Raw genomic sequence first — 27,009 nt, forward strand, 5'->3', positions numbered from 1 at the left:
CAGTCCCCGGAGCGTGTTCGCTCCGGGTCTGATTATGGGCGACCTCCGGGCTGGCAGCGTGTGACGTCACGCTTCCGCCCCCGTGTGACGTCACGCTCTGCCCCTCAATGCAAGCCTACGGGAGGGGCGGCGAGACTCCCGCGATCAGGCATCTTATCCCCTATCCTTTGGATAGGGGATAAGATGTGTAAGCACCGGAGAACCCCTTTAAGCTGGCCACTGCACCAACCTAAATAATCAGACGAGAAGGGTTTTGGTAATAATGGTGGCCAAGAACTCAATGGCTGAGCTCCAAAGATCCTGTGTGCAGATGGGGGAAGCCTCCAGAAGGGTTAACCCTTTACTGCAGCACTCCACAATCTGGGCTTTATGGCAGAGCGGCCAGCAAAAGACACATACATGCCTGATAAGAGTTTGCAAAAAGCCCCTAACGGACTTTCAGTTTTAGCATCAATTCTAAGCATCATTTCTAGAGGAAACCAATTGCTGCTCATCACCTGCTCAATGACAGCAGTTGGGGCAGGGAGACTGGTCAAGTTTTAGAGAAAGCTTAATGGAACAAAGTACAGAGATATTCCTTATAAAAATGTGATCGAAAGTGCTCTTGACCTCAGGCTGGGCCGAAGGTTCACCTTCCAACAAGAAAATGTACGTCCATTATTACTGAGGGCTTTGCATTCTTCCACAAGACAATGGGAGAGATTCATCAAGACCTGTGCTGAGGAAATGTCTACCAGTTGCCTATAGCAACCAATCAGATCACTTCTTTTATTTTTCAGAGAACTTTTTAAAATATAAGGAAAGCAATCTGGTTGCTGTGGGCAACTGGTCGACTTTTACACTGCACACATTATGATGAATCTCCCCCAATGACCCTAAGCACACAGCAAAGGCAGCACAGGAGTGGCTTTGAACAACTCTGTGAATATCCTTGAGTGGCCCAGCCTGACTTGAACCCAATCGAACATCTCTGGAGATACCTAAAAATGGCTTCCACTGATGGTCCTCATCCATTCTGACAGAGGTTAAGAGGCTCTGCAGAGAAGAATGGCAGTAAATTCCCAAATCCAGTTGTGCAAACCTTATGACATCATCCCCAACTAGAGACTGTAATCGTTGCCAAAGGTGCTTTAACTAAGTCCTGAGTAAAGGGTCTGAATACTTATGTCAATGCATTATATTCGTTTAGCAAAGATTTTAAACATTCTGTTGTTACTTTTCTTTTTGTAGGGTATTGAGTGGAGACTGATGGGGAAAAAACATATTTTTCTTTATTTTAGCACAAGGCCACAACATAACAAAATGGGAATAAAATGAGAGGATCTGAAAACCTTTCAAATGCATTGCATTGTAGAATTCTGAAGGAGATAATACACTGCTCAAAAAATAAAGGGAACACTTAAACAACACAGTGTAACTTCAAGTCTATCACACTTCTGTGAAATCACACTGTCCACTCAGGAAGCAACACTGATTGACAATCAATTTCACATGCTGTTTTGCAAATGGAACAGACAACAGGTGGAAATTATAGGCAATTAACAAGACACCCCCAATAAAGTAGTGGTACTGCAAGTGGTGACCACAGACCACTTATCAGTTCCTATGCTTCCTGGCTGATGTTTTGGTCACTTTTGAATGCTGGTGCTTTCACTCTAGTAGTAGCATGAGAGAGACGGAGTCTATAACCCACACAAGTGGCTCAGGTAGTGCAGCTCATCCTGGATAGCATATCAATGCGAGCTTTGGCAAGAAGGTGTGCTGTGTCTGTCAGCATAGTGTCCAGAACATGGAGGCGCTACCGGCAGACAGGCTAGTACATCAGGAGACGTGGAGGAGGCCGTAGGAGGACTACAACCCAGCAGCAGGACCACTACCTCTGCCTTTGTGCAAAGAAGAGCACTGCCAGAGCCCTGCAAAATGACCTCCAGCAGGCCACAAATGTGCATGTGTCCACTCAGAAACAGACTCCATGAGGGTGGTATGAGGACCCGGGTTGCTTAGAGCCCAACACCGTGCAGGACGTTTGCCATTTGCACCCTATTCTCTTCACAGATGAAAGCAGGTTCACACTGAGCACATGTGACAGAGTCTGGAGATGCCGTGGAGAACATTCTGCTACCTGCAACATCCTCTAGCATGACTCGTTTGGTGGTGAGTCAGTAATGGTGTGGGGTGGCATTTCTTTGGGGGCCAGAGATAGCCTGACTGCCATTAGGTACCGAGATGAGATCCTCAGACCCCTTGTGAGACCATATGCTGGTGCGGTTGGCCCTGGGTTCCTCCTAATGCAAGACAATGCTAGACCTAACGCGGCTGGAGTGTGTCAGCAGTTCCTGCAAGAGGACGGCATTGATGCTATGGACTGGCCCGCCCTTTCCCCAGACCTGAATCCGATTGAGCACATCTGGGACATCATGTCTTGCTCCATCCACCAATGCCATGTTGCACCACAGACTGTCCAGGAGTTAGCACCACCTCATCAGGAGCATGCCCAGGCATTGTAGGGAGGTAATACGGGCACGTGGAGGCCACACACACTACTGAGCCTCATTTTGACTTGTTTTAAGGACATTACATCAAAGTTGGATCTGCCTGTAGTGTGGATTTCCACTTTGATTTTGAGTGTGACTCCATATCCAGACCTCCATGGGTTGATAAATTTGATTTCCATTGATTATTTTTGTGTGATTTTGTTGTCTGCGCATTCAACTATGTAAAGATGAAAGGATTTCATACGATTACCGGTAGTTCATTCATTCAGATCTAGGATGTGTTATCTTAGTGTTCCCTTTGTTTTTTTGAGCAGTGTAGTGTCTTCTCACAGAAATTCCCCTACCTTGTGGATTTGTCACTACATGTCAACCTATGTCAGTCTTGTCGAAAATCCACAGTATTTCGGCAACATATGAAGGCACCCATAGAGTACGCCCACACATTATTTTGGTCAGGATTTTGCTCAGTATCTTTAACGAAAACCAGGAGTGCAATCGACACAGTGAAGAACAAAATGAAATTATGTGTTTTTTCTGTTTCTGTTCCATTCCTGATTTTGGTTAAAATTACTGAGCAAAATCCTGACCAAAATACTGTGTGTGTGAACATAGTCTTTAAGGGGATTTCCAACTGGTAAAACAGTTTTTCATTAGTTTAAAAACCTGACTCAGTTACTCACTTGTGCCCCTGCAGTAAGCCTGCAACTTTTGAGTGTGTGATATGCTAACACATTGAAATCTCCACCCGCCCTGCTGCTATTCCCTACCTTAGTCTATAAATATTTAGAGAAGGTCTCTGATAGCCCACCTCACGAACCTCTTCCGAGATGAAAGGAAGGTTTGCGATGTTGGCAGCAATTCATCTGTCAAATCATCTATGGATATTTTTATACAGCAGACTTCTAAGCGTTGCCCAATAGTAAAGCAGAATCATGGGCACTATATTCACTTACAGTGCACCATCTGTTTGCAGACAGTTTTTCTGTTTTTTACCTTTTTCTAGCCATTAGGCTGGGTTAACACTGTGGAATCTCTGGGCAGAATTTCTGCCGGAGATCGACTGTGCAGACTGCACTGCTGTCCACATAGATGGCAATGCATTTCTGGGTGGATCTCTTGGAAGATCTGCTCATAAATGCATTGTCATCTATGGGGACGGCAATGCAGTCCGCATGGTCCTATGCCGCCAACTTGATCTCTAGCAGAAATTCTGCCCAGAGATTCCACAGTGTGAACCCAGCCTTACAGTAGTTTTAGGGTCTCCCAGAGTAGCAAATTCTCTATAGAGTGAATTTCTTGTTGAGCATTTAGCAGGATAGGCTGTAAAAGAATAACTTTTCTTCCTTTAGCCTGTTTTTCACCTCCACCACCCTCATGTATGACTGTATCTAGCTGTGATGGGTCTCACCCTCTACTAGGTGGCCTGCACTGTGTATAATTAGCTGATGGCAGGTTGCGGCCTGCATAAAGTCATGGCTTATTAAACAAAGTTCACTTAGCGAAGCAAGATCTACAGAGCAGACAGCCTTCTGCATGTCTGAGCTGCCTTGTGCTCAGATAAAATGTCTCCTATGTAATGATCTACTAGGCCTCTCAGCAGGAGACCTGGAAGACTGTTAATACTGTGTTAACCCTTTCCAGGGAGATTAAGACATTTGACACATATAAAGCAATTGGCTAGTATTTCAGAGAACATCAGACTGAAGAAAAAATATGTAGCGTTCAACTAGGGCAGTCATAGGTTGGCTGGTTGGTGCCCTGCACCGTTTCCTTTGAGGACGCACCCCTATTGTAATGTGCTATATAGTGCTGTACAAAACAGCATTGCTGCCAGATGTTTGCCTAAATAACACAGCTCAAAGTACTGGGGGATGTAGTACATCCTGTACAGTGATCTTTCTGTAGGTTTGGGCACTAAGTGTAAGATCAGGGGTGAGTGCTCCGGTTTCTTATCATAGACAGTAGTGACTGGTAATGTGGACTGTGTGACTGAACAGGTCGCAGAATCCTGAGACTGACCCTGGGCAGAGGACACCCATCTGTTATATTCAGGAGAAGCTTGTGATTTTTTTTTCCTGGATCCTAACAAGTTATGCCCTTTCTGATCCCCCTTCTGCCCCATTTCCCCCTGAATTTAGATTTTTTTTTGGCTTCATTCTCTTCCTTTTAACCTTCTAACGTTTTAGTCATATGAGGATTTATTTTTTGCGGGGCAAGTTGTATTTTTTACTGGTACCTGTGATTTTACCCTTCAATGTATCAAAGAGCCAGCAAGAAATTATTTATAGGGCAAAATTGAAAAAAAAAAATGCAATTGTACAATTATGTGAGGCAATCATTTTTCACTGGCTTCTTTGTACGGTAAAACTGACATTCTACACTTATCTACTGGTCAGTACAATTCCAGCCATACCAAACGTATAATAATTTTTGTTTTATTTTACTAAAAATACATAAAACTTTAGAAAAAAAATCCCTCATGTCACCATGTTCAGACCCCTATACATTTTTTTTTATTAAAAATTTACTTGTTGCCTGAGTCAGGGTTCCGTCTGGACCCAGTGATCAGAAACGTATCTCCCATGCTGTGGATAGGAGATAAGGTTTATTTTTCTGGGTACCCCTTTAATGCCTTTGTAAACATGTCATAGGATGATGTATTTTGCTTGCTATAAGACTCAGGCTGGAACTGTGTTCAACTATAAATTATATATAACAATGGACATTTTCTGTAAATAATATTTGTATAATCGTCACAGTCAGAGGTCAGACCTTAAAGGGTTTATCCAGCATAAGGTGATTTTAGTACGTACCTGGCAGACAGTAATGGACATGCTTACGAAGGATCTGCACTTGTCTTGGGGCTAAATGGCTATGCTGTGAGATTACCATAACACTGTGGCTAGCTGTTTGTGAACTAGTATTTCCTGTTTGACTTTTCTTTTTTTGACTACAAATCCCACAATTCCATCTTCCTCCCTCCCACACATCAGCAACCCCACCCATTGAAACATAAATGAGCTGCATCCATTCAAATCAGGGTGGTTTTCAATCAGGGTGCCTACAGCTGTTGCATTAGTTGCAGATTGATCCCTCCGCCTATTGAAGCAGACAGGCTCCCTGTCATCAGCTGACTAGTGAGTCAGGTCTCGGCCGCATTGCAAGCTGGGAAAAATCTCAGACAACAGTCATTTTGTATGCTGGTAAAAATAAATATTGGAGTGAAAATCCCAGAAGAATTGTGAGAAAACAGTCACACACAGGTACAGACACTATATTATGAACTACACCAACTTTACAGCCCCTGTAGCATAGTCAAATAAAAAAAAATCCTGGAATACCCCTTTAACAATTATACAAAGACAAGTTGTTCATAGATGCTGCTCAGCTTGCAGAGGAGGGATGTATTATTTGCAGAAAGTTCCTTTTCCTGTGGTTACCAGTAACTGACATATAGTTCGTCCTCTCACCTTAAAGGGGCACTCCGCCTCTAGACATCTTATCCCCTATCCTTTGGATAGAGGATAAGATGTCTAGGGGCGGAGCACCCCTTTAAAGAGGTTGATCTGCAGCTGCAGTGTATATTGCACCACTCGCTTGCTGTACACCATTGTAATACGGACTTGAGATGCTGCAGGGCATGTATATCAATCAGTTAATGGTAAAGCTCCCTCCTCACGGCAGCAGCCTCGTGCTTTATACTATCATAGAACACTAAATACTAAAACTACTGTTACATTGATCACTGACCTGCGCAGGTGTAAAAAGAACAACCTTATGTTGCTGACATGTGACTGAGCATAGATGCATGTAGACCGTAGGAGTAACGTAATTGGCCTCAGAGGTCATATTAGATGTGCTTACTAGTGCTTTTATTCCCAGCAGTGGGTTGGCTGTGTCAAGTGCCGTGCCATGGAAACGTGGAGATCTCTTTCAGTGCTCAATTAATGGCTCACCAATGCAGAGGGTTTATTATACTCTCACTGCAGGTTATTTGCTCTTATGACCCAAGATTCTAATGACTACCTGTATGTTTCAGACTATAAGACACATCTTTGGTTTAGACAGCTGAAAACAGGAAAACCAAATATTTCATACAACTCAAACTTCCCTAGGAGTCTACGGCAGTTGAGGGGTCACTGTCACTATGTTTGGTCTAGGGTTATATGTGGTTAATTTTTGGCATATGGCATTACTTTCCAATTGCCCTCACCCCCTTATTGGGCAAGGCATAAAAGTGTACAAGTTATTTGGCACACACAATTTTTTCCATGCGCCCAATGCATTCTTACGGTATACAACTGTCGCTCAGCTATTGCTACCACAAGCCCTATGTACACTTTATTTATATATTTATTTATTTATTCATTCATCTATGTATAGATTTATCTATTTTAATGGATGTTGCTGTTCAGAAAGTGCCCTTGGTTTTTCTCCTGACCTTTGAAAAAGCTTTTCTTGAAAATATCCAGAGGACTTTACAGCAGTTCCCTCTAGGTGTAAGACATGCATAGGGAGGTAAGAGTACGGTATTTATTGTGTAAGAGGTTTAGGTTCCAGTGTGGGGCCACCCTTCTAAGTGTATAACAGGGGTGTCTTTGATTAAATCCTACTTATAGTATCCATTCAATTATTAAATACATACTACAACATATCTGTCAAATTGCAGCTAGTTTTTTTGTTTATTTACTAATAATCTGTGGTGCTTATTATGTTTTATGGGTTTTAAAGGACAACTGCAGCTATAACAACTTATTCCCTATCCACAGGATAGGGGATAAGTGTTTGATCCGGACCCTCCACGAACTCCCAAACGAGCCCCGGCATTGCCTCTCTGTGCGAGCAGCTAATGCATGTAGCGTCGACCTCACTGAGGACGATGGTACGCCCCCTCCCCATACAGTTCTATGGGAGAGGCGGGGAGGTACAAATATGTAATATGTACAAATATTTGAAGTATATTTACTTTGATCTTACTAGTGCTTAGTGGCATTACTGGTTATATTACTCTGTACATAATTTATCAACAGAGCAAGTGCTAGTAAGTCAGATAACTTATGGTTGCTTTCCAGTGTATATTACCTATACTTTATGAATGGAGAGCGGAGAGGACTTATGGCAGTGGTGTTCAACTAACAGCCATTGAGTGTACACTATGTTACCCCAGCTCCTCTCTTCCTTCTGTGAACAATTCACCGCACTCTATCTATATGTCCTACTTCCATACCTTTGGGCATTGTATCTACACAGCAACAGAGAGTGCCTATAGATGTGTACTGCACTACTTCCAGAGTCTCTGATCTCAAGGATTCTTGGGAATAATAATCATATTCTGGTCTCTTTCCCATTTTGCACATTTATGACATATCAATAAAAGCTAATGAGAAGCCCATACAGTGATACAGAGAGCAAGAATCTTTTTTTCCCTTGTTTTCAGAAGGGAAATGGTAACAACACATGCCAAAACTTGGGAAAAAAATTAAGAATGCTTACTCCATGTCTCTATAATGGAGAGTGAGTTTTTATGTGTGTCTAGCTCTCTTCTACAGTTAGATCAGTGTTTCTCAAACGCGGTCCTCAAATCCCCCCGACAGGTCATGTTTTCAAGATTTCCTTAGTCTTTTACAGGTGATATGACTTTGGTGATTCCTGATTCACTGACCATAATTACATAATCTGTGAAAGACTAAGGAAATCCTGAAAACATAACCTGTTGGGGGGTCTTGAGGACCGCTAGAGGCTGGGACAGTGAATGTAATGTACAGTCCTCATATATAGCCAAGCTCCAAATGGAGGCCCCGATATTGTAGTAGGTGAACCATCAGTGCTGGTATACTTGTTTATAGTCTAGTAGGACGGATGGATAGACTTTAACAGCAGACTTAGAAAACTTTTATCTCTTTACAACCAATTGATTTTGTTCACAGTGCTGCTGAATGGAACTGGCTTTCAGAAAGAGCAAATGCTGGGAGTCGCTGGACCTGGCTTCAGGCTCAGATTGCAGAGTTGGAATACAAAATTCATCAGCTGGTGGATCTGCATAGTCAACTGCGCAGCAAAAAGGTATCCACTGTTTATTTCTGAAAATGATTATTCCTTATAGAAGGTTGATAACAGAAATATTCCGGCCTAGATCTGAGGGTGGCTAGTGCCCACTGGATCAGTGGGTACTTGGACTGTGCGGACATTATCGTCCCCATTGACAGCAGTGTATTTTGCGCAGATTCCGCTAAACAATGAAGAAGAAAAAATTTTTGGAGGCAGAATTTCAGTTAGGCTAAGTTTCCACTTGTTTTTTTTTTTTCTGGCAGTTTTGGGATATCTGCCACTGCAGTTTTTGAGCCAAAGCCAGAAGTGTATTCAAAAGGAATAGGACATATAAAGGAAGAACTGCCAGAAAAAAAAACAAGTGGAAACTTAGCCTTACAGAAGCTCTGTTGCTGAAGTGTGCATTGTGCAGCAGAATCCCATTGAGAGCAGTAGGATTCTGCAGGACCAGAATTTCAAAGTGGAATTCTGCTTGGAAATTCCATAGTGTAAGCCCAGCCTTATGGTTGTATTAGAGCATTGTACAAACTAGTAATTCCCTATTTTTTTTTTTTTTATTCCCTATTTTTTTTATTTTTTATAAATTAAAGTTCCTATGCTTGACTTGCAGATACATTGGATTACACAGGTAACATGTTTAGTTTGTTGATGGTTCAATGGACCAAATAAAGCCAAGCGCTGCATTTACAGCATGTTCCCTTTTCCATACCTGTTAGGAAATCCATCCCTTTACTTGGAAGCCATCAGGTTTATAAAAGGGGCAAATGCCGAATTTAAACACTTCATTTATAGCTTGAGGTGCCATGTATATACTGATCTTCATAATATTTTAGTATAGTACAGCCATCAGTTGTCTGGTGGTATGACATATGGCTTTTTAAAGGGGCTATCCAGTCAAAGACATCTGATTGCGGGGGGCCTGCCGCTGGGAACCCAGTTTTGCGATCTCCGTGCAGCACCCGCATTCTATGCAGGGCTGCGTCTCCAGTCTCAGAAACCTCTTTCTTTCCGGGACTGGAAATGTGACCTAATGCCACACCCCCCCGGGACATCACACCATGCCCCCTCCTTTCATATCTATGGGAGGGTGCGTGACGGCCCTCACGTCCCCTCCCATAGACATGAAAGGAGTGGGCGAGGCGTTACGTCATATCTCCAGTCCAAGAAAGAAAGAGCTTTCCGAGACTGGGGGCGCAGCACCGCATGGAATGCTGGTGCTGCACAGAGTCCCAGCGGCGGACCCCCGCGATCAGACATCTTATGCCCTATCCTTTGGATAGGGATAAGATGTATTTATCCGGATAACCCCTTTAAAGCATAGAGGTGCTGAAGGATGGGAGTGCAAAAAGCAATGCAAGTAGAGTGAGAATTGGTCTGAAATGTTGACATTTTTTGCCATTATTTTGGAAAAAAATTAGTTTATATTGTAACATTTTTTCATTTCTAAAACACTTTGCACTTTAAGTCGAAATGTTAGGCATTTCTAAGTTCAGATAGACTTTGTGACATATATTGCTTGTCTCAATAGTCGTCTAACACTTCATATTTCTAGCATTGTCATGGGTTACCTAATCTGCAGCCTGCAGACACGCTAGGCCTGTATATAATTATTTTACACACTAAATTATAGCCTATCACTCCACATCCAAAAATGCCTCTGACCGTGGGTGGCCTCTTTAGGAACAATCAAGCTAAATGTTCCCCTCGCTTATCCGGGCAGGTTTTTTCTGTATCCTAGGGAACACTGGTGTTTAAGGAATGTTCAAATTGCATTCGCGGGGAAGAGACACATCTGCCATATCCAGGCACTTCATTACAGCCTGCAGAGACGCTGGCAACACCCCCAGAGGAAACAAATCTGCCTCCAGCAATGGATTTAGAAATGTCTCCAAGCAGCCCGACCTTGCTCCTCAGAAACATAGAGAAACAGGTAATAAAGTACAGAAGCCATGGTGCTTCGCTGTGCCGCATAATTGTAATGCAGAGGACCGTGAAGGTATTTCTTCTTACTAGCAAGCACGGAAAACAGCATTAACCTCATGAGAAATCTGTATTCTGGATTTATAATTAACTTGAAGTAGCTGCACCCACTCTAGTATTTGGTATTTTTTTTTTTGCCTGACCACAGATTTACAGTATGGGCTATAGTAATATTGCCGTGAAATATAATTTATCCCTGTAAATGGTCTGTACTGAAGACTTTTCACTGGTCAGAAACTAATGGAAACTATTGATTTAAAGACAACCTATCACCTCACTGTTTTTCTGGAAATTCTTTCCGTAGCCTCATTATGTTGTTTATTTTTTTTCTTTAATAAAAATTTATATTTCATAATGTTTCATGCTCAGCAGTACACTGATAGAGCTGGTATGGTAGGGAGGGGTCTGGGAGCTACCAAGAGGGATCTGATCGGTGAATATGTCATCCTGTAGGTAAACCATAAGTGAGATTTATTACCCACAATGCGACGCGTTTCACGGACTGGCTGCTTCCTCAGGCAGGATGATGCCTGAGGAAGCAGCCAGTCCGCAAAATGCGTCACATTGTGGGTAATAAATCTCACTTACCTTTTACCTGGTCCCAGCCCCTGATTTATTCCGCTGTTTGTTTGGAGGAAGGATCATTGTTGTATGCTGTTTATCCTAGCGTGAAGTGGCTGCAGAGACTGATAATGGGGTTGCGAATGTCAAACTATCAGTCTCTGCAGCCACTTCACGCTAGGATAAACAGCATACAACAGCGATCCTTCCTCTAAACAAACAGCGGAATAAATCAGGCGCTGGGACCAGGTAAAAGGTAAGTGAGATTTATTTCCCACAATGCGACGCGTTTTACGGACTGGCCGCTTCCTCAGGCAGGATGATGCCTGAGGAAGCAGCCAGTCCACAAAACGCGTCACATTGTGGGTAATAAATCTCACTTACCTTTTATCTGGTCCCAGTGCCTGATTTATTCCGCTGTTTGTTTGGAGGAAGGATCGTTGTATGCTGTTTATCCTAGCGTGAAGTGGCTGCAGAGACCGATAGTTTGACATTCGCAACCCCATTGTTATACTTGGTCAACAGTACAACCACCTATGGTAAGCGCAGTTCACATATAGCGTTACCACTGTGTTGAGGGTATTACACCCCGGAGCACATGCTGTTCTTTTTATCTTTCTAGTTCTGTAGGTAAACCTTGACAGACCACTTTATGAGTCACAAAAAGCCATGTAATTTTCTAGTGGTTTAAATGGTGGTCACATGACCCAGGTGAAGTAATGAAACAGATGGCACAAAAGAAAACAAACATTCAACATGTTCTATCTTGGATTCTGTATGTATTACATCTGCACTCCTCAGCAATTGCTTTTTCAGCATTGTGTGTTCTGTTTGGTTAATGAAACCTTGTATACTTGAAATGCAGAACAAGATAATGTATTAAGGTATATATATGTAGTAAGGTATATATATATATATATATATATATATATATATATATATATTACACTTAAAAAAGTGTAGATTTAAAAATGTGAGAAATAGTGTCTTATACTGTTTGTTATCTTCACTTGCAAGCTGCACACACCATTCACTTCAATATGGGGCAGAAGATTTGACTTACTACAGCCCTTTACTTACTCCCTGCTGATATCTGCTGCAGGAGCAGATAAAGAAAGAGAATTATACAGTGATCCCTCAACATACGATGGTAATCCGTTCCAAACAGACCATCGTTTGTTGAGACCATCGCATGTTGAGGGATCTGTGCAATGTAAAGTATAGGACAGTGGCCTACAACCTGCGGACCTCCGGATGTTGCAAAACTACAACTCCCAGCATGCCCGGACAGCCAACGGCTGTCCGGGCATGCTGGGAGTTGTAGTTTTGCAACATCCGGAGGTCCGCAGGTTGTAGACCACTGTTAGAGGAAGTTTTACTCACCTGTCCCCGCCGCTCCAGACCATCACTGCTCGTCACCGCTGCCCGGGATGTCGCCGTCCATCGCTGTCGCCGCGTCCCCGGGGTGTCCCGGACACTCCCGCAAGGCCTCTGCTTCCTCGGCATCCTCGCTCTCCGTCGCCGCCATCACGTCGCTACACACGATGCTCCTATTGGATGACGGGACCGCGTGCGCGGTGACGTGATGACGTCGATGGAGAGCGCCGACGATGCAGGGGATCCTGAAGAGGACGCGCCGGAGCCCCGAGGACAGGTAAGTGAACGTCACCGGAGCTCACGGGGCACCGTAGACGGCTATCCGGTGGCAGCTGAAGCAGTCTGCGCTGCCGGATAGCCGTTTATGCGATGGCCCCGACATAAAAAAGCATTGTATGTTGATGCTGCCTTCAACATGCGATGGCCTCTGAGAGGCCATCGCATGTTGAAATTATCGTATGTCGGGGCCATCGTAGGTCGGGGGGTCACTGTATAGCTAAAAAAGTATCTTAGTAACTAAAATGTATCTTACTCAACCAGGGACTTAGATGTTGTCCCTAGACCACAGCACCTAGTCTATTCTGTGCAAATGGAGTAAAGTGGCAAGTGCAATGTAAAAACTAGAAGGCTTGTGGACACAATGGCCCTCATTTACTTAGAAAATCGGGTTGTAAGTCTTTCTTGCTTTCTTACCCGACTGCTTTTTTCCCCTGGTATTTATTATTATGTCGCATCCTGTTTGTCGCACTGGGTTTTGTTGGTTTTGGTTTCCAACTTCTCTGAGTTGTCGGGAAAAAATCCACAACAATTCAACAAATTCGGGTTGGAAACCTTTATAAATACGTGGGAAAGCTCAGAAATGTCGGGTAACGCCCCTTTTTCGGGTTTGGGAGAATCCACATCGGGTCCATCGGGAAAAAATGTTGCATCGTGTCGCAGACTGGCGCACAATGTCTGCGACATGGCGCAGACAAAGATGCGCCAAAAAATCCAGACAAAACAAGTCGGGTTTAGAATAGTAAATGAGGGCCAATGTCCGTGATCGGGCTGCAATTTTGCTGTATCTGTAACATGACAGACAAAGATAACAGATTCCTGTTTAGAACAATAAGAAAAGCCAGACAAAATTTTGCTTTAAAGGGGAACTCTGGAGGAAAAAATAAATTTCAGTTCAACTGGTGCCAGAAAGTTAAACAGATTTGTAAATTATGTCTATTTAAAAATGTTAATCCTTCCAGTACTTATTAGATGTTGTATGCTCCACAGGTGTGGAGTTCAATGTAGTTTTCAGTCTGACCACAGTGCTCTCTGCTGCCACCTCTGTCTGTGTCAGGAACTGTCCAAGCAGGAGCAAATCCCCATAGCAAACCTCTCTTCCTCCAGACAGTTCCTAACACTGACAGAGGTGGCAGCAGAGAGCCCTGTGGTCAGACTGGAAATAACTGCACAACTTCCATAGGAGCAAACAGCAGCTGATAAGTATTGGAAGTCTTAAAGGGATAAACACTTTCGCAATGCCTCTGGTGTTCCACTCTAGTCCCCCAGAGGGTTTGGAGTTCCATAGTTTCCTTTTTATCCCCAGCTAACATATGACACCCCTGAAACAAAAGCAAGTGGAAAATAACCTAAGGCTAAAGGGCTTCTTGTTAAAATGATTTAGGGAAAACGCATGTGACCTGCACTTTTATGTTGGAGAACAGTTGGGTGTAGAGATGAGCGAACTTACAGTAAATTCGATTCGTCACGAACTTCTCGGCTCGGCAGTTGATGACTTATCCTGCATAAATTAGTTCAGCCTTCAGGTGCTCCGGTGGGCTGGAAAAGGTGGATACAGTCCTAGGAAAGAGTCTCCTAGGAATGTATCCACCTTTTCCAGCCCACGGGAGCACCTGAAAGCTGAACTAATTTAGGCATGATAAGTCATCAACTGCCGAGCCGAGAAGTTCGTGACGAATCGAATTTACTGTAAGTTCGCTCATCTCTAGTTGGGTGCATTTCTTTAGCCATAGACAATAAAAAAAAGTTGGACGTGAATCAATTAATTTACTGAATGAATGAATCAATTAATTAATTTACCCATACCCCTTCCCTTCACCTCCTTGGTTGAACTTGATGGACATTTTTTTTTTTTTTAACCGTACCTTGTCATTTTGACTTGAATGTGATTTTAAGTCACCTTGTAGCCCTAGCGAAAGCCACATCAAGAAGCCTGTCTCCTGTGGAAGCTTCTGGTGTTCATTATAATCTGTGACACATATAATGCTCCATTTTACTTAAAGTGGTACTCTGCGTTTGTTCAAAATGCTGAGCAGCGGAGTACCCCTTTAAATGGCTTTTCCCTGGCAGTATGGGTTGTTCAGATGAATGTATCCCAATACCAGCCCTCCCTGCAGCCAGCTTTACCCCAGAGAAAGTGCAAGCTAAAAAGAGGTGTCCAAAATGGATATAACAATTCCATATTTTTAATATCTACAACTGCATCACCAAGAACTCAGCAGATTCCTTTCATTTTTCTCTTATGATGTCAACAGAAAATCAGCACTGACATGTAGATAGCAGCCATTTCTTTTCGTGCTGGTAGATGCAGGTCCTCAGTTTGCCTTTTTTGGCATCATTGCAGTAGAGGAGGCCTTGTGGCTCCCTGTTCACTCCTCCTATAGGAAAAGAGAGGTTGGGATTCAAGGAATCTCTGATCCCAGCCATTTAACTCTTTTACTTCTGCAGTCAGGGACTCCCTCCTTTGATTGGGTTTCCTAGCAACTAGATGAGCAACTGGGGAAACCCACCACTGTCAGCCCTGGGGACCTAGAAAGGACCCCAGAGATTGTATGTTCAGGAAGCCTGCTATACGAGTTAACTAATTGTTTCTGTCACAGCAGCCTATGTCATAGCAACACAGATCAAAATGTATTAGTATACAGTGATCCCTCAACTTACAATGGCCTCAACATACAATAGTTTCAACATACAATGGTCTTTTCTGGACCATTGTAACTTAAAATCAGACTCAACATACAATGCTACAGACAGTCCAGATCTGTGAAACGTGTCAATGGCTGGAAGAACCAACCAATCAGAATGGATATTCACTGATAAAACCCCTGTATTAGTAGTGCACTGTATTACTGAAGTGCATGCACTGACTTCCTGTCTGGTAGCGCCCCCTACAGTACAGGGAGGTATTACATGTTCAGTACTACTCTTAACCTATGTCACAGTTAGCTGCTCCTTTGGACACCAAGTAAAGGCGGCTCCATTTTACTTTTTTAGGAAATTACATGTACTGTACAGGACCCTGAAGAAACGCCTGTCCTCTACATAGACCAGTGTTTCCCAACCAGGGCGCCTTCAGCTGTTGCAAAACTACAACTCCCAGCATGCCCGGACAGCCGAAGGCTGTCCGGGTATGCTGGGAGTTGTAGTTTTGCAACAGCTGGAGGCACCCTGGTTGGGAAACACTGACACAGACAGTGAGTTACAGCTCCCAGCAGCTCTTTCTTACTTTTATATGTAAGGATTTGCTTTATCTGTATTAGTTATCTATTTATTTTTCTTTAATTCTCACTTATTCCTATTTTTGGATGACATTTTGATGGCTTCAGAACCAATTACCAGGTTTCCATAGAGTTATGGACTCAACATACAATGGTTTCAACATACAATGGTCGTCCTGGAACCAATTAATATTGTAACTTGAGGGATCACTGTATAGGAGTTGCTAATACATTGTAAGTTAAAACAAGAAAAGGGTGCAAAACTGTACTTTAAAAAGGGGCACTCTCAATTTTCTTAAATCAACTGGTGCCAGAAAGCTAACAGATTTGTAAACTTTTTAAATTTTCTAGTACTTTTCAGCTGCTGTATGCTCCACAGGAAGTTCTTTTCTTTTTGAATTTCCTTTATGCCTGACCACAGTCCTCTCTGCAGACACCCTGGTCCATTTTAGGAACTGTCCAGAGTAGGAACAAATCCCCATAGCAAACATCTCCTGCTCTGGACAGTTCCTGACTTGGACAGAGGTGTCAGCAGAGAGCACTGTGGTCAGACAGAAAGGAAATTCAAAAAGAAAAGAACTTCCTGTGGAGCATACATAAGCTTATAAGTACTGGAAGGATTAAGATTTTTTAATAGAAGTAATTTACAAATCTGTTTAACTTTCTGTCATCAGTTGATTTAAAAAAATATGTTTTCCAGTGAAGTACTCCTTTAAGTGGGATAACAGAAAGAAAAAGGAATACAAAAGTCTACAAAAATAAAAGTGAGTAGTATTAAAATATTTTACTGTGTATACATACCTCCATACATTGTGATATCCCGAAGAATTAAGTTAAATGGGTACTGTCATTACCAAAAACTTTTATTATGTTGTGGAGACATATCAAAAATTTTGATCGGTCAGGGTCTGAGTGTGCAGATCCTGACTGATCGCCAGAATGATCCAGGAGAAGTGTGCGCTTAGCTAATAAAAACTTTTGACATGTCCCTAGTAAACAGTGTAAATAAAAAAAAGTCTAAAACTTTCTATAATAAAAAAGTTATATAAATTTACACAGTCATTTATCTATATCCCCAAACTGCACTATAAAAAAATGTTTTATAGTATGTTTAATTTTTTTGCAGAATTTGAAGGGGTTATCCACCATAAGGTGATTTTAATATGTGCCAGACATAATGGACATGTCTAAGAAGGATCTGAGCTTGTCTTGGGGCTAAATGGCTATTTTGTGAGATTGCTATAAAGTTGAGGCTATATTTTTGTGAACTGGATATTTCCTGTTGGAGTTTGTTCCATTAAACTACAAATCCCATGATTCCTTGTTTGTAAGTGTGAGGTCACTTTTCTTCCTCCCACACATCAGCCACCCCACCCATTGAAACACATCTGTGATCTTTTCAATGCAACAGACTAGGGCTGGGCGGTATACCGGTTCACACCGAATACCGACATTTTTGTGCTGCACGATATGAATTTTAACCCATACCGCAATACCGACTGGGCCCCTCCCCCTCGGGAATGAATGAATCAGCCAAGCGCTGCGCTGTCCCCACATCGGGGAACTAATCCTATGTGACCTGCGAGCGCTGTTCTGCCCCCCCCCCCCCTCCAATTAATTATTAGCTCAGTCCTGTTTGTTTTGGCCGCCTGCGCTGACACTCTATACCAGTGGTCTCCAACCTGCGGACCTCCAGATGTTGCAAAACTACAACTCCCAGCATGCCCGGACAGCCAACGGCTGTCCGGGCATGCTGGTAGTTGTAGTTTTGCAACATCTGGAGGTCCGCGGGTTGGAGACCACTGCTCTATACTGTGCAGTATCCCTATGCCCGGGCTGCAAAAACTCACCTTAAACTCACCTCCTGTTGGTCAGGTACCAGCCTTACTTGTTTCCTGGGGACGGGAACGTCAGACAGCCGTCAGTCTATCACCGGCCGCAGCGATGTTCCACCTCGACCGGTGATAGGCTGAGCCCACTGTCATGTAAGAAGCCGGCTTCTTACATGACAGTGGGCTCAACCTATCACCAGCCGAGGCAGAACATCGCTGAGGCCGGTGATAGGCTGACAGCTCTCTGACGTTCCCGTCCCCAGCGTAAGGCCGACGTAGATGCGTTAAAGTTTATTTTGTTTACCTTTTGCAGCCCGGGCAAAGGGATACCGCACAGTATAGAGCGCCAGGGCCGCAACAAACAGGACGAGGAGGGCAGCGCTTGCGGGGGACATGTGAGTATTTCCCCCTATGGGGATGTGGGCTGATAATTAATATGGAACCACCAAAAGTTTAAAAAATATCGTGATACACACATTTGGTCATACCGCCTAGCCCTACAACAGACCAGTTTTTCTGACCAGCGTGCCTCCAGCTGTTGCGAAAACAGAATGATCTCCCTCCCACCCAGCGGTCACTCCACCCATTGAAGCAAAGACAGGCTCCCTCTGATCACCTGAACAGTGATGTAATGTCTCAAGCTGCACAGCAACCTGCTGTATTGTGTTGCGGGACCATGTGATGTGAATAGGGGTTGAGAATAGTCTGCTCAGTGATCAAGGAGTGTGACTGTTGTACTTTATTGCAATAACATGAGGAGGTATAACACGTCTATTGTCTTGTTTTTTAGAGCGCTAAACTGACTGAGATGGTTAGCAGTCTTATTACTGCCATTCCTAATAATCTGTCTCCTACTAAACCTGTGAAACATTTGCCAATTGGAAAGATGTCTGCTAGAGCTTCTAAGGGGTAAGGCTTAGTGATTCCAACACCAATATATGGCAAAGATGGCTACTCTCCAAGAGCAGTAACAAGCCTAAACGTTGAAAAAACTCTTGCTTTCAGTCATGGCTCAACAATTTGCTTCCTTTTAGACCATCAAGGCTGCTAAAGCCAGGAGCTCCCACCATGAATGGATTCTGCAAGCAGCAGCCAGTAAAAAAAAGGAAGCGGATCCATGCCAAAGCCTCCATTACACCTGCGGGCAGCTCAGCGCGAACAAGACCTCTGCTGTTATTTCACAAGAGGAACCTCTATAGAATGTTTCCAGGCTACACACCTTTGCAATTGGTAAGGCTCACAAAATTAATCTGAAGACCCCTAATATAAACTGTAAGTTCTTAAATTCATGGTATAAGCGGAAGGTAGTAATCTTTTAACATATTGTTCCTTATGTAATTATAAGACACTTGGCTATTTTCTTGCTGTTAAAATGCTCAACCTTTGTATGTTTTTAGTGTGATTGAAAAAACAGCCACTAGGTGTATTTGTTCTGTTCCCTGAGTTTGGTAGGAAACCAAACTCAGGAAGAGCGTGGGGGGCATGGCGAGGCATAGCTCTCACAGGCTTCAGTGACATTGTGCCTGCTGGGGAACGCCCACTTTCTCCTGCCGATAGCTCACACAAGGGGAAAGGTATGAAAGAGCTTTTTAAAGGATAAGTCTCATGCCCAAAATTACAGAAAACCCCTATCCGCCACGCCCCTCCATATATCCCTATGGGAGAGCAGTTCGTCAATCTTCAGCTCTTCCATATAGATTTATGTAGGGGGCGTGGCGGCCCCCACTTCGGGCGGGGGTTGTGACTCACCGCTCTGTGCAGATAGGGGATAAGTTGTTCTGTAATTTTGGGCGTGAGACTTGTCCTTTAGGGACAGGAGAGGTGTTAGGAGTAGTTAAGGAATATAATCTGAGTTAGTTTGATGACAAGTGCTCTTAAATCCTGTCAAGCATTGGCTTGAAGTGAAGCTACCTCCAAAAAGCTGCCTTCTATATCCTTCTTTCTGGTATAGGTAGAAGACCTTTTAGGCTACAGCACTTATGCTTACAATATTTGCATATTCAATTTACACTGGCTTCTTGCTCTGGTTCATAGAAGGAAGTCCCCAGTGGGTGACCCCCTTCTGTAATTTGCTTATATCTTAAATAAGTATTTTATTATTTAAAAGTGCCGGGAGACTGATTGTTGGTACTCACTTACCATCGATCCCCTTCTAATGCCAGTCGCTGCTGGTGCTGAGTGCTTCCTGCACATAGGAAATGCTCTGCCAGTCACAGGCTGAGGCAGGTCACCACTTTGTGATAGAAAATGGCAGCTTAGCCAAGCAGGAAGCACATGGTTTTATATCCATCTTGCTGTGAAAAGATTAGAACACCTTTTTTACATAAAAGTTTATAGTTTCGTTTATAGGGTCCTATGTTGTTTTACCTTTTACAATGCTTGTATTGTAATTTCTGCAGGCTTTGCACTCTCATCAATCATTATATGAAATAAATGAATCGTGGCAAACCTCAAGCTATGGCTCTACTCGGCTCAACTGTGAAAATCTTCAGAAACCTGTGTTAGTAAAACGAAATGTCTGTGAGATAGACTCCGGCTTCCACCCTGTCTTGTCACTACCTTCCGGTAAGATTCAATGCTGATTTAGATTCCACTGTTACGTAGATGGTTCATTCTTCCCTTGTGTGACATTACTGATTTGTAACCTAGACCTTCCATTACATCTGCACCTTGAGAGTTTGCTGAAGTACAAGATTGACAGTAATAATACGTCGAATAGCAGATTGTTCAACCCTGATGATGACGATGAAGATGGTGCTGATGAAAATATCTCTCATGGTATGTCTGTAGATTTGTGTTTACATTTGAAATGTTTATTTACAGGTTGTCTGTTTACAAAACATTGGATATATCCACACACTGTAATCCTATTATATACCGTAAATACTTGAGTATAAGCCGAGTTTTTCAGCACGATTTTTCGTGCTGAAAACGCCCCCTCGGCTTATACTCGAGTGAACTCTCCGCCTGTCAATCCCTTCTCAGTGGTCTTCAACCTGCGGACCTCCAGGTGTTGCAAAACTACAACTCCCAGCATGCCCGGACAGCCATCGGCTGTCCGGGCATGCTGGGAGTTGTAGTTTTGAAACATTTGGAGGTCCGCAGGTGGAAGACCACTGCGGCCTTCGTCATCATCCAGACCCCCCCCCCCTTTAGTTTTCTACTCACCTCCCCTCGGTGGGAAGGAAGGGTGAGCTGGTCTGGGCCATCTATGCTGCAGGGACGGTCTGGTGGGGAGAGTTAGTCATTCCGGGCTGTCCATTTTCACCGGGAGGCCCTCTTCTCTGCTTCGGGCCCGGCCCCGGACTAGTGACGATCCCTTGACGACAACGCACAGGGACGTCCGTGCGCAGCAGACGTACCTGCGCATAAACGTCCCTGTGCGTCATAGAGCGGAGAAGAGGGCCTATCGTTGAAAATGGACAGCCCGGAACGACTAACCCTCCCCACCGGACGGTCCCTGCAGCATAGATGTCCCTGACCAGCTCACCCTTCCTTCCCACCGAGGGGAGATGAGAAGAAAACTAAAGGGGGGTCTGGATGATGACGAAGGCCGCAGTGGTCTTCAGCCTGCGGACCTCCGGATGTTTAAAAACTACAACTCCGAGCATGCCCGGACAGCCGATGGCTGTCCTGGCATGCTGGGAGTTGTAGTTTTGCAACATCTGGAGGTCTGCAGGTTGAAGACCACTGAATTGAAGGGATTGACAGACGGTGATGATGAAGGGGGGGGGAATGATGACGGGGGTCTGGATGATGACAGGGGGGAATGATGACAGGGTGATGATGAAGGGGTGATGATGACGGGGGTGAAAATGACAGGGTGATAATGACGGGGATGATGATGAGGGGGTGTTAATGACGGGGGTCTGGATGATGACAGGGGGGGATGATGACATGGGGGGATGATGTATTTCCCACCCTAGGCTTATATTCGAGTCAATAACTTTTCCTGGGTTTTTGGGGTGAAATTAGGGGCCTCGGCTTATATTCGGGTCGGCATATACTCGAGTATATACGGTAGTACATTTGGATGTTTCGCCCAATGGTTGTTTTTGGCCATTCTGTGGATTTGTCCATCACTGGCCTCAGTAGTGAGGCTAGTATTTTCTGCAGCTACTTTGTCACCATTATTAAAAAAGACTTTTGACACGAGACAACCCTTTTGAGGGTTGTAGCACTTAGTGCTTTCTTATGATTGAGGTATTTTGATGGTATTAATTGCTTTTTTACATATATAATCCCCTTATAAGGAACATGTTTAAGAAAGTTAAGTAAACAGACTGTGGCATATACAGTACATTCTATAGGGTTATTGAGTTACTGAAAGATTAGGATGTTTCATTGGACTTACATTTTTGGTCACTCTGTACTGTAAGGGTAAAGACACATGAAGTGGTGGCCACATGTGGCTGAAACAGTGTTACATGATGTGTGCATGGACCGCACCAATGAGCTGATGGCTGTGGTGGCTTAAAACTAAAGAGAGTTGCCACGAAGAGACAACCTATTTAAGCAAACCTTACTAGCATAACCAGGATTGCAGGCCAAGGACTTCAACTTTTCTGGATAACTCCACATAACAGTGCAAAAATGCACCTCTTATTGGGGGACATTTATCATTGTATGTACACTGGTTTTCTGTTCTATTATGTTGCGCTTTTTTTCCACATTTGAGCATTTCTATTTGTTTTCGATGTTATTGTGGTTGGTGGATACTTTTTTGCAGTGGATAGTGGAGTTGTGCACTAATTTTGCACACAGCAGCATTATTTTGCGCAACCCTACACCACCAATCAGGACACGCAGAAATGTGTCAGATGATAGACTACTTTGAGGTGCCTTGTGGGGTTTTCTAAGTTTGCGCAAAAATTTTCTTCTGCCATGCGCACGTATGACAAATTTAGCAAAGTGCAAAGCATAAACCAGTAGAAACTGTAAAAAAAAGTCCACCGCACGCCAACCCCATTGGGTCTACTTCTGGAAAAGATTCAGAGATTATATACATTCTGTTCCTTAAGAGAACAGAAAAAAACATAAAAGAATGTTAGCCGAAATGAATGTGAAACCTTTAACTGAATTTTATGCTGGTGCAGATCAGTTCATTAAATGTTATGTCATATTAATTATATTTGCTTGTTTTTTTCTAATTGTATTCCTGGGTCTGCTTCTAGTACCTGGCAAGATTTGTCCATCAAGCACTGGGTCACAAGTGGTATTCAAAACACCTAGCCAGGAAAGAGGACATGGGAATGCAACTGAAGCTGGTAAAGCTAAAAATATGGATTCAATCTTTGGTGCTCAAAAATCTAAATAGTCATTTTATTTTTGTAAAAAATTTGCTTCTAAGGCCTGATGATGCTTCTTTGGATCAAAACATATAGGCAGGCACTTGTCTAATTGTTCTTAATAATGCTCATATGCTTCAGTCATTATAGGTAGTGTGCATTTATATACAGGATGCATGTTAGAATTGATACTAGATACATGTCTCCTGTAGGCCTCGTACCCATTAGAAAAGAGAGTGTTATGCAAAAAAAGGAATGTGCACCCAGACAATAATAAAAAATAAAAAAACATAAAAAAAAACATTGTTATTGCTCACTTAACACACAATCTTATTTGACCCCACAATTTTCATCATTCCAAAACATTACATATAAAATGCATCACTCAACAATGGACCCGGACCCAGTATAGATATCTCCCTTCCCACAAAAGAAGAAGCCAGCAAATGGATAGTGCTCTAACCAAACCTCTCCTTCTTTTCAGATGAAATACACCTTTAATTATGTCGTACCCCTATTTAAACACACATACTACAGAAATCAGTACCCCCTGAGGAAGACACACAGTTTGTGGCGAAACTGCGTGGGATACTTATTTTGTTATCTAGCTTGTCAGTTTCTTCTTCCACTAACTTGATAATGTTATTTTAGTTTCCCTGGTTTAGGATACTTGTCTGTCCACTCAGTTATGTGATTAGAATTTTCACTTTGATATACGTATGTAATTTTACACTTTTCACGTTGTATTCATTGTTTTAATCTAAAATCCCTCTTTTATCATTGGTACTTACAGAATAAGTGATTTTTGATATGTTTGTTTATCAGTTATATGTATTGTGTACGTTTCCATGTTTATGGCTACTGATACATTATAAATTATTAACCTGTTAAGTACGCAGGGCGTATCCATACGCCTCCGTTTTAAAGTCCTTAAGGACGCAGGGCGTATGGATACGCCCGTGGGAATTATGGTCCCCGCCGCTAGCCGGTTGGGGACCGGATCGGGATGCCTGCTGAAATCATTCAGCAGGCACCCCGGCACATCGCCCAGGGGGGTCCTGAGACCCCCGCATGTCGGCGATCGGAGAAAATCGCATGTCAATTCAGACATGCGATTTTCTCCAATTCCGGGCTGATTGGGTCTCTGGTGACCCGATCACCCGGAAAATAGGGATGATCGGAGTTGTCAGTGACAGCTCCGATCATCCTGAGGGATAGGAGTGAGGTCGCAGATTTAGCAATTTTCATGACATTTTAGAAAATTGCTGCTCTACTTTTAAGCCCTCTCATTTTTTCAAAAAGTTAAAATATGTCCATTTTATGATGCCAACATAAAGTGGACATATTGTATTTGTGAATTAAAATACAATTTATTTGGAATATCCATTTTCCTTACAAGTAGAGAGCTTCAAAGTTAGAAAAATGCAAAATTTTCATGAAATTTTGGGATTTTTCACCAAGAAAGGATGCAAGTAACGCCGAAAATTTATCACCAAAATAAAGTAGAATATGTCAGGAAAAAACAATCTCAGAATCAGAATATTCGGTAAAAGCGTTTTAGGGTTCTCAACGCTTAAAGTGACGGTGGACAGAATTGCGAAAAAGGGCTCAGTCCTTAAGGTGAAAAAGGGCTCAGTCCTTAAGGGGTTAAATAAGACCTTATAATGGGTTTTGAAAAAACTGTTTGGATCCTTTGTTGAGTAGTGTTCCTGAGTGGTGTTTACACCCCACTATGACTAGATTACATGTTTTTAAGTGTTCTTGGCCGCTTGTTATGTGAAGAATAAAATAAAATATATATATATATATATATTTGAATTTCTTTTCTTACAATCTTTTCTTTTATATTTTGTTATACATATTATGTTACACCTGCTCTTCCTAATTCATATATATTTAGCAGTGGCTCTCTATGTTTAGATGCATTACTCCTAGAATTCATACCTTATAAAGAGCTACATACATTTAATTGATTGTTTCTCTTTTTGATGTCAGATATTCGCCTGAATTATGCAACCCCATCTGATGATCTCAGCGTGACACCCACTTCTCAGAAAACCCCTGTACAGGTATTTTAGAAGATACTTTTGAGAAAAATATTAGATTTTGCCTTCTCATGTACGAATGTATTTTTATATACTGAAAGGTAAAATGTATTACCTATTTTTAATTATTTATTTATTTTTGTATGTGATTAAGTTACAGTTACGGGACCCCAGTATTTTGCTAAGTGCAGCAAGACGAAGAGTGAGGAGTGAAAGCTCATATGACATCGATAACATAGTTATTCCCATGAACCTGGTTGCACCATCTAAATTAGAGAAATTACAGTACAAAGAAATTCTCACCCCAAGGTAATTTTTGGCAGACTGCTTTGCTCACATTAAAAGCTATTTTTGTTAAGCATCATGTACATTAAATTGGGGATTAGCGTGATAAAGATTCTCATTTCAGTGATAATACATTCCATAAATGCATCTTATGATTTAGTGATAATATGTTCTATAGATGCATCTTATGATTAAATGGGTACTCCAGTGAAAAACTTTTTTTTTTTAAATCAACTGGTGCCAGAAAGTTAAACAGATTTGTAAATTACTTCTATTAAAAAATCTTAATCCTTCCTGTACTTATTAGCTGCTGAATACTACAGCGGGAATTCTTTTCTTTTTGAAACACAGAGCTGTCTGCTGACATCATGAGCACAGTGCTCTCTGCTGACATCTCTGTCCATTTTAGGTACTGTCCAGTACTAGGAGAAAATCCCCATAGCAAACATATGCTGCCCTGGACACTTCCTAAAATGGACAGAGATGTCAGCAGAGAGCACTGTGCTCATGATGTCAGCAGAGAGCTCTGTGTTTCAAAAAGAAAAGAATTCCCGCTGTAGTATTCAGCAGCTAATAAGTACAGGAAGGATTAAGATTTTTTAATAGAAGTAATTTACAAATCTGTTTAACTTTCTGGCACCAGTTGATTTAAAAAAAAAAAAGTTTTCACTGGAGTACCCCTTTAAGTGATTCCCAAGAGGTGTATACTACAATTCAAGGTACACAATACTAAACAGCACAGATGACAAAAACACCACCGTACTGCAGATCCTAATGCATGTGTATACAGTATTCTGATAAGTAAATACACCCCTAACATTTTTGTAAAAATTTTATTATATCTTTTAATGTTACAACACTGAAGAAATGAAGGATTCTGCAAAGTAACAAAATGAGAGGGACATGCGCTCTTCGTATAGTACCTAGCGGACAGGAGGCAAGCAAAAAATAGCGAGCTCCTTACCAAATGGTGTTGCCCTGTGGGTGCAACACCTGGACATGTATATAGCAGGCACGATCAGCCGCCAACAGGTCCATGTGGATCCTTCTTGGAGTCATGTCACAAGCAATGTAGAAAAGCATGAACCAGTGCAGGAAAAAAAGACTGATGTCAGGCGCTTTTCCTGATTTGCCTGACAAAGAATCCTGTACGGATTTGAAACAGGTTGCCAATAAACAGTAATATTAATCTACTATTGAACTTTATTCATTGTGTGGAAGCACCTGACATCAGTCTTTTTTTCTTGCACTGGTTCGGGCTTTTCTACAACACTGAAGAAATGGCTCTCTGCTACAATGTAAATTACACAGCCTATATAACAGTGTTTAATGTTGTGTCCCCTCAAAATAACTCAATACACAGCCATTAATGTCTAAAGTGAGTACACCCCTTAGTTGAAATGTCCACATTAGGCCCAAAGTGTCAATATTTTGTGTGGCCACCATTATTTTCCAACATTGCCTTAAGCCTCCTGGGCATGGAGTCCACCAGAGCTTCACAGGTTGTCACTAGAGTCCTTTTTTGGTACTCCATGATAAAATCAGAGAGCTGGTGAATGTTAGAGACCTTGAGCTCACCCACCTCCAGCTTGAAGATGCCTCAC

General features: G+C 42.5%; 1 protein-coding gene across 1 annotated transcript in view; it reads left to right on the top strand.

Moving 5' to 3' along the window:
- The window catches only part of KANSL1L (KAT8 regulatory NSL complex subunit 1 like), a 104,602-nt gene that overhangs the window by 26,904 nt on the left and 50,689 nt on the right, over positions 1 to 27,009 (top strand). The window contains exons 3-11 of the mRNA XM_056535268.1: positions 8,423 to 8,558; positions 10,282 to 10,473; positions 18,578 to 18,696; positions 18,822 to 19,017; positions 20,187 to 20,352; positions 20,437 to 20,565; positions 22,962 to 23,054; positions 25,071 to 25,144; positions 25,275 to 25,429. Coding sequence (XP_056391243.1) covers positions 8,423 to 8,558; positions 10,282 to 10,473; positions 18,578 to 18,696; positions 18,822 to 19,017; positions 20,187 to 20,352; positions 20,437 to 20,565; positions 22,962 to 23,054; positions 25,071 to 25,144; positions 25,275 to 25,429 — 1,260 coding nt within the window. The remainder of the gene's footprint in view (positions 1 to 8,422; positions 8,559 to 10,281; positions 10,474 to 18,577; positions 18,697 to 18,821; positions 19,018 to 20,186; positions 20,353 to 20,436; positions 20,566 to 22,961; positions 23,055 to 25,070; positions 25,145 to 25,274; positions 25,430 to 27,009) is intronic.

This window comes from Hyla sarda, chromosome 8, assembly GCF_029499605.1.
Source record: "Hyla sarda isolate aHylSar1 chromosome 8, aHylSar1.hap1, whole genome shotgun sequence".
In the NCBI taxonomy this organism is placed as follows: domain Eukaryota; kingdom Metazoa; phylum Chordata; class Amphibia; order Anura; family Hylidae; genus Hyla; species Hyla sarda.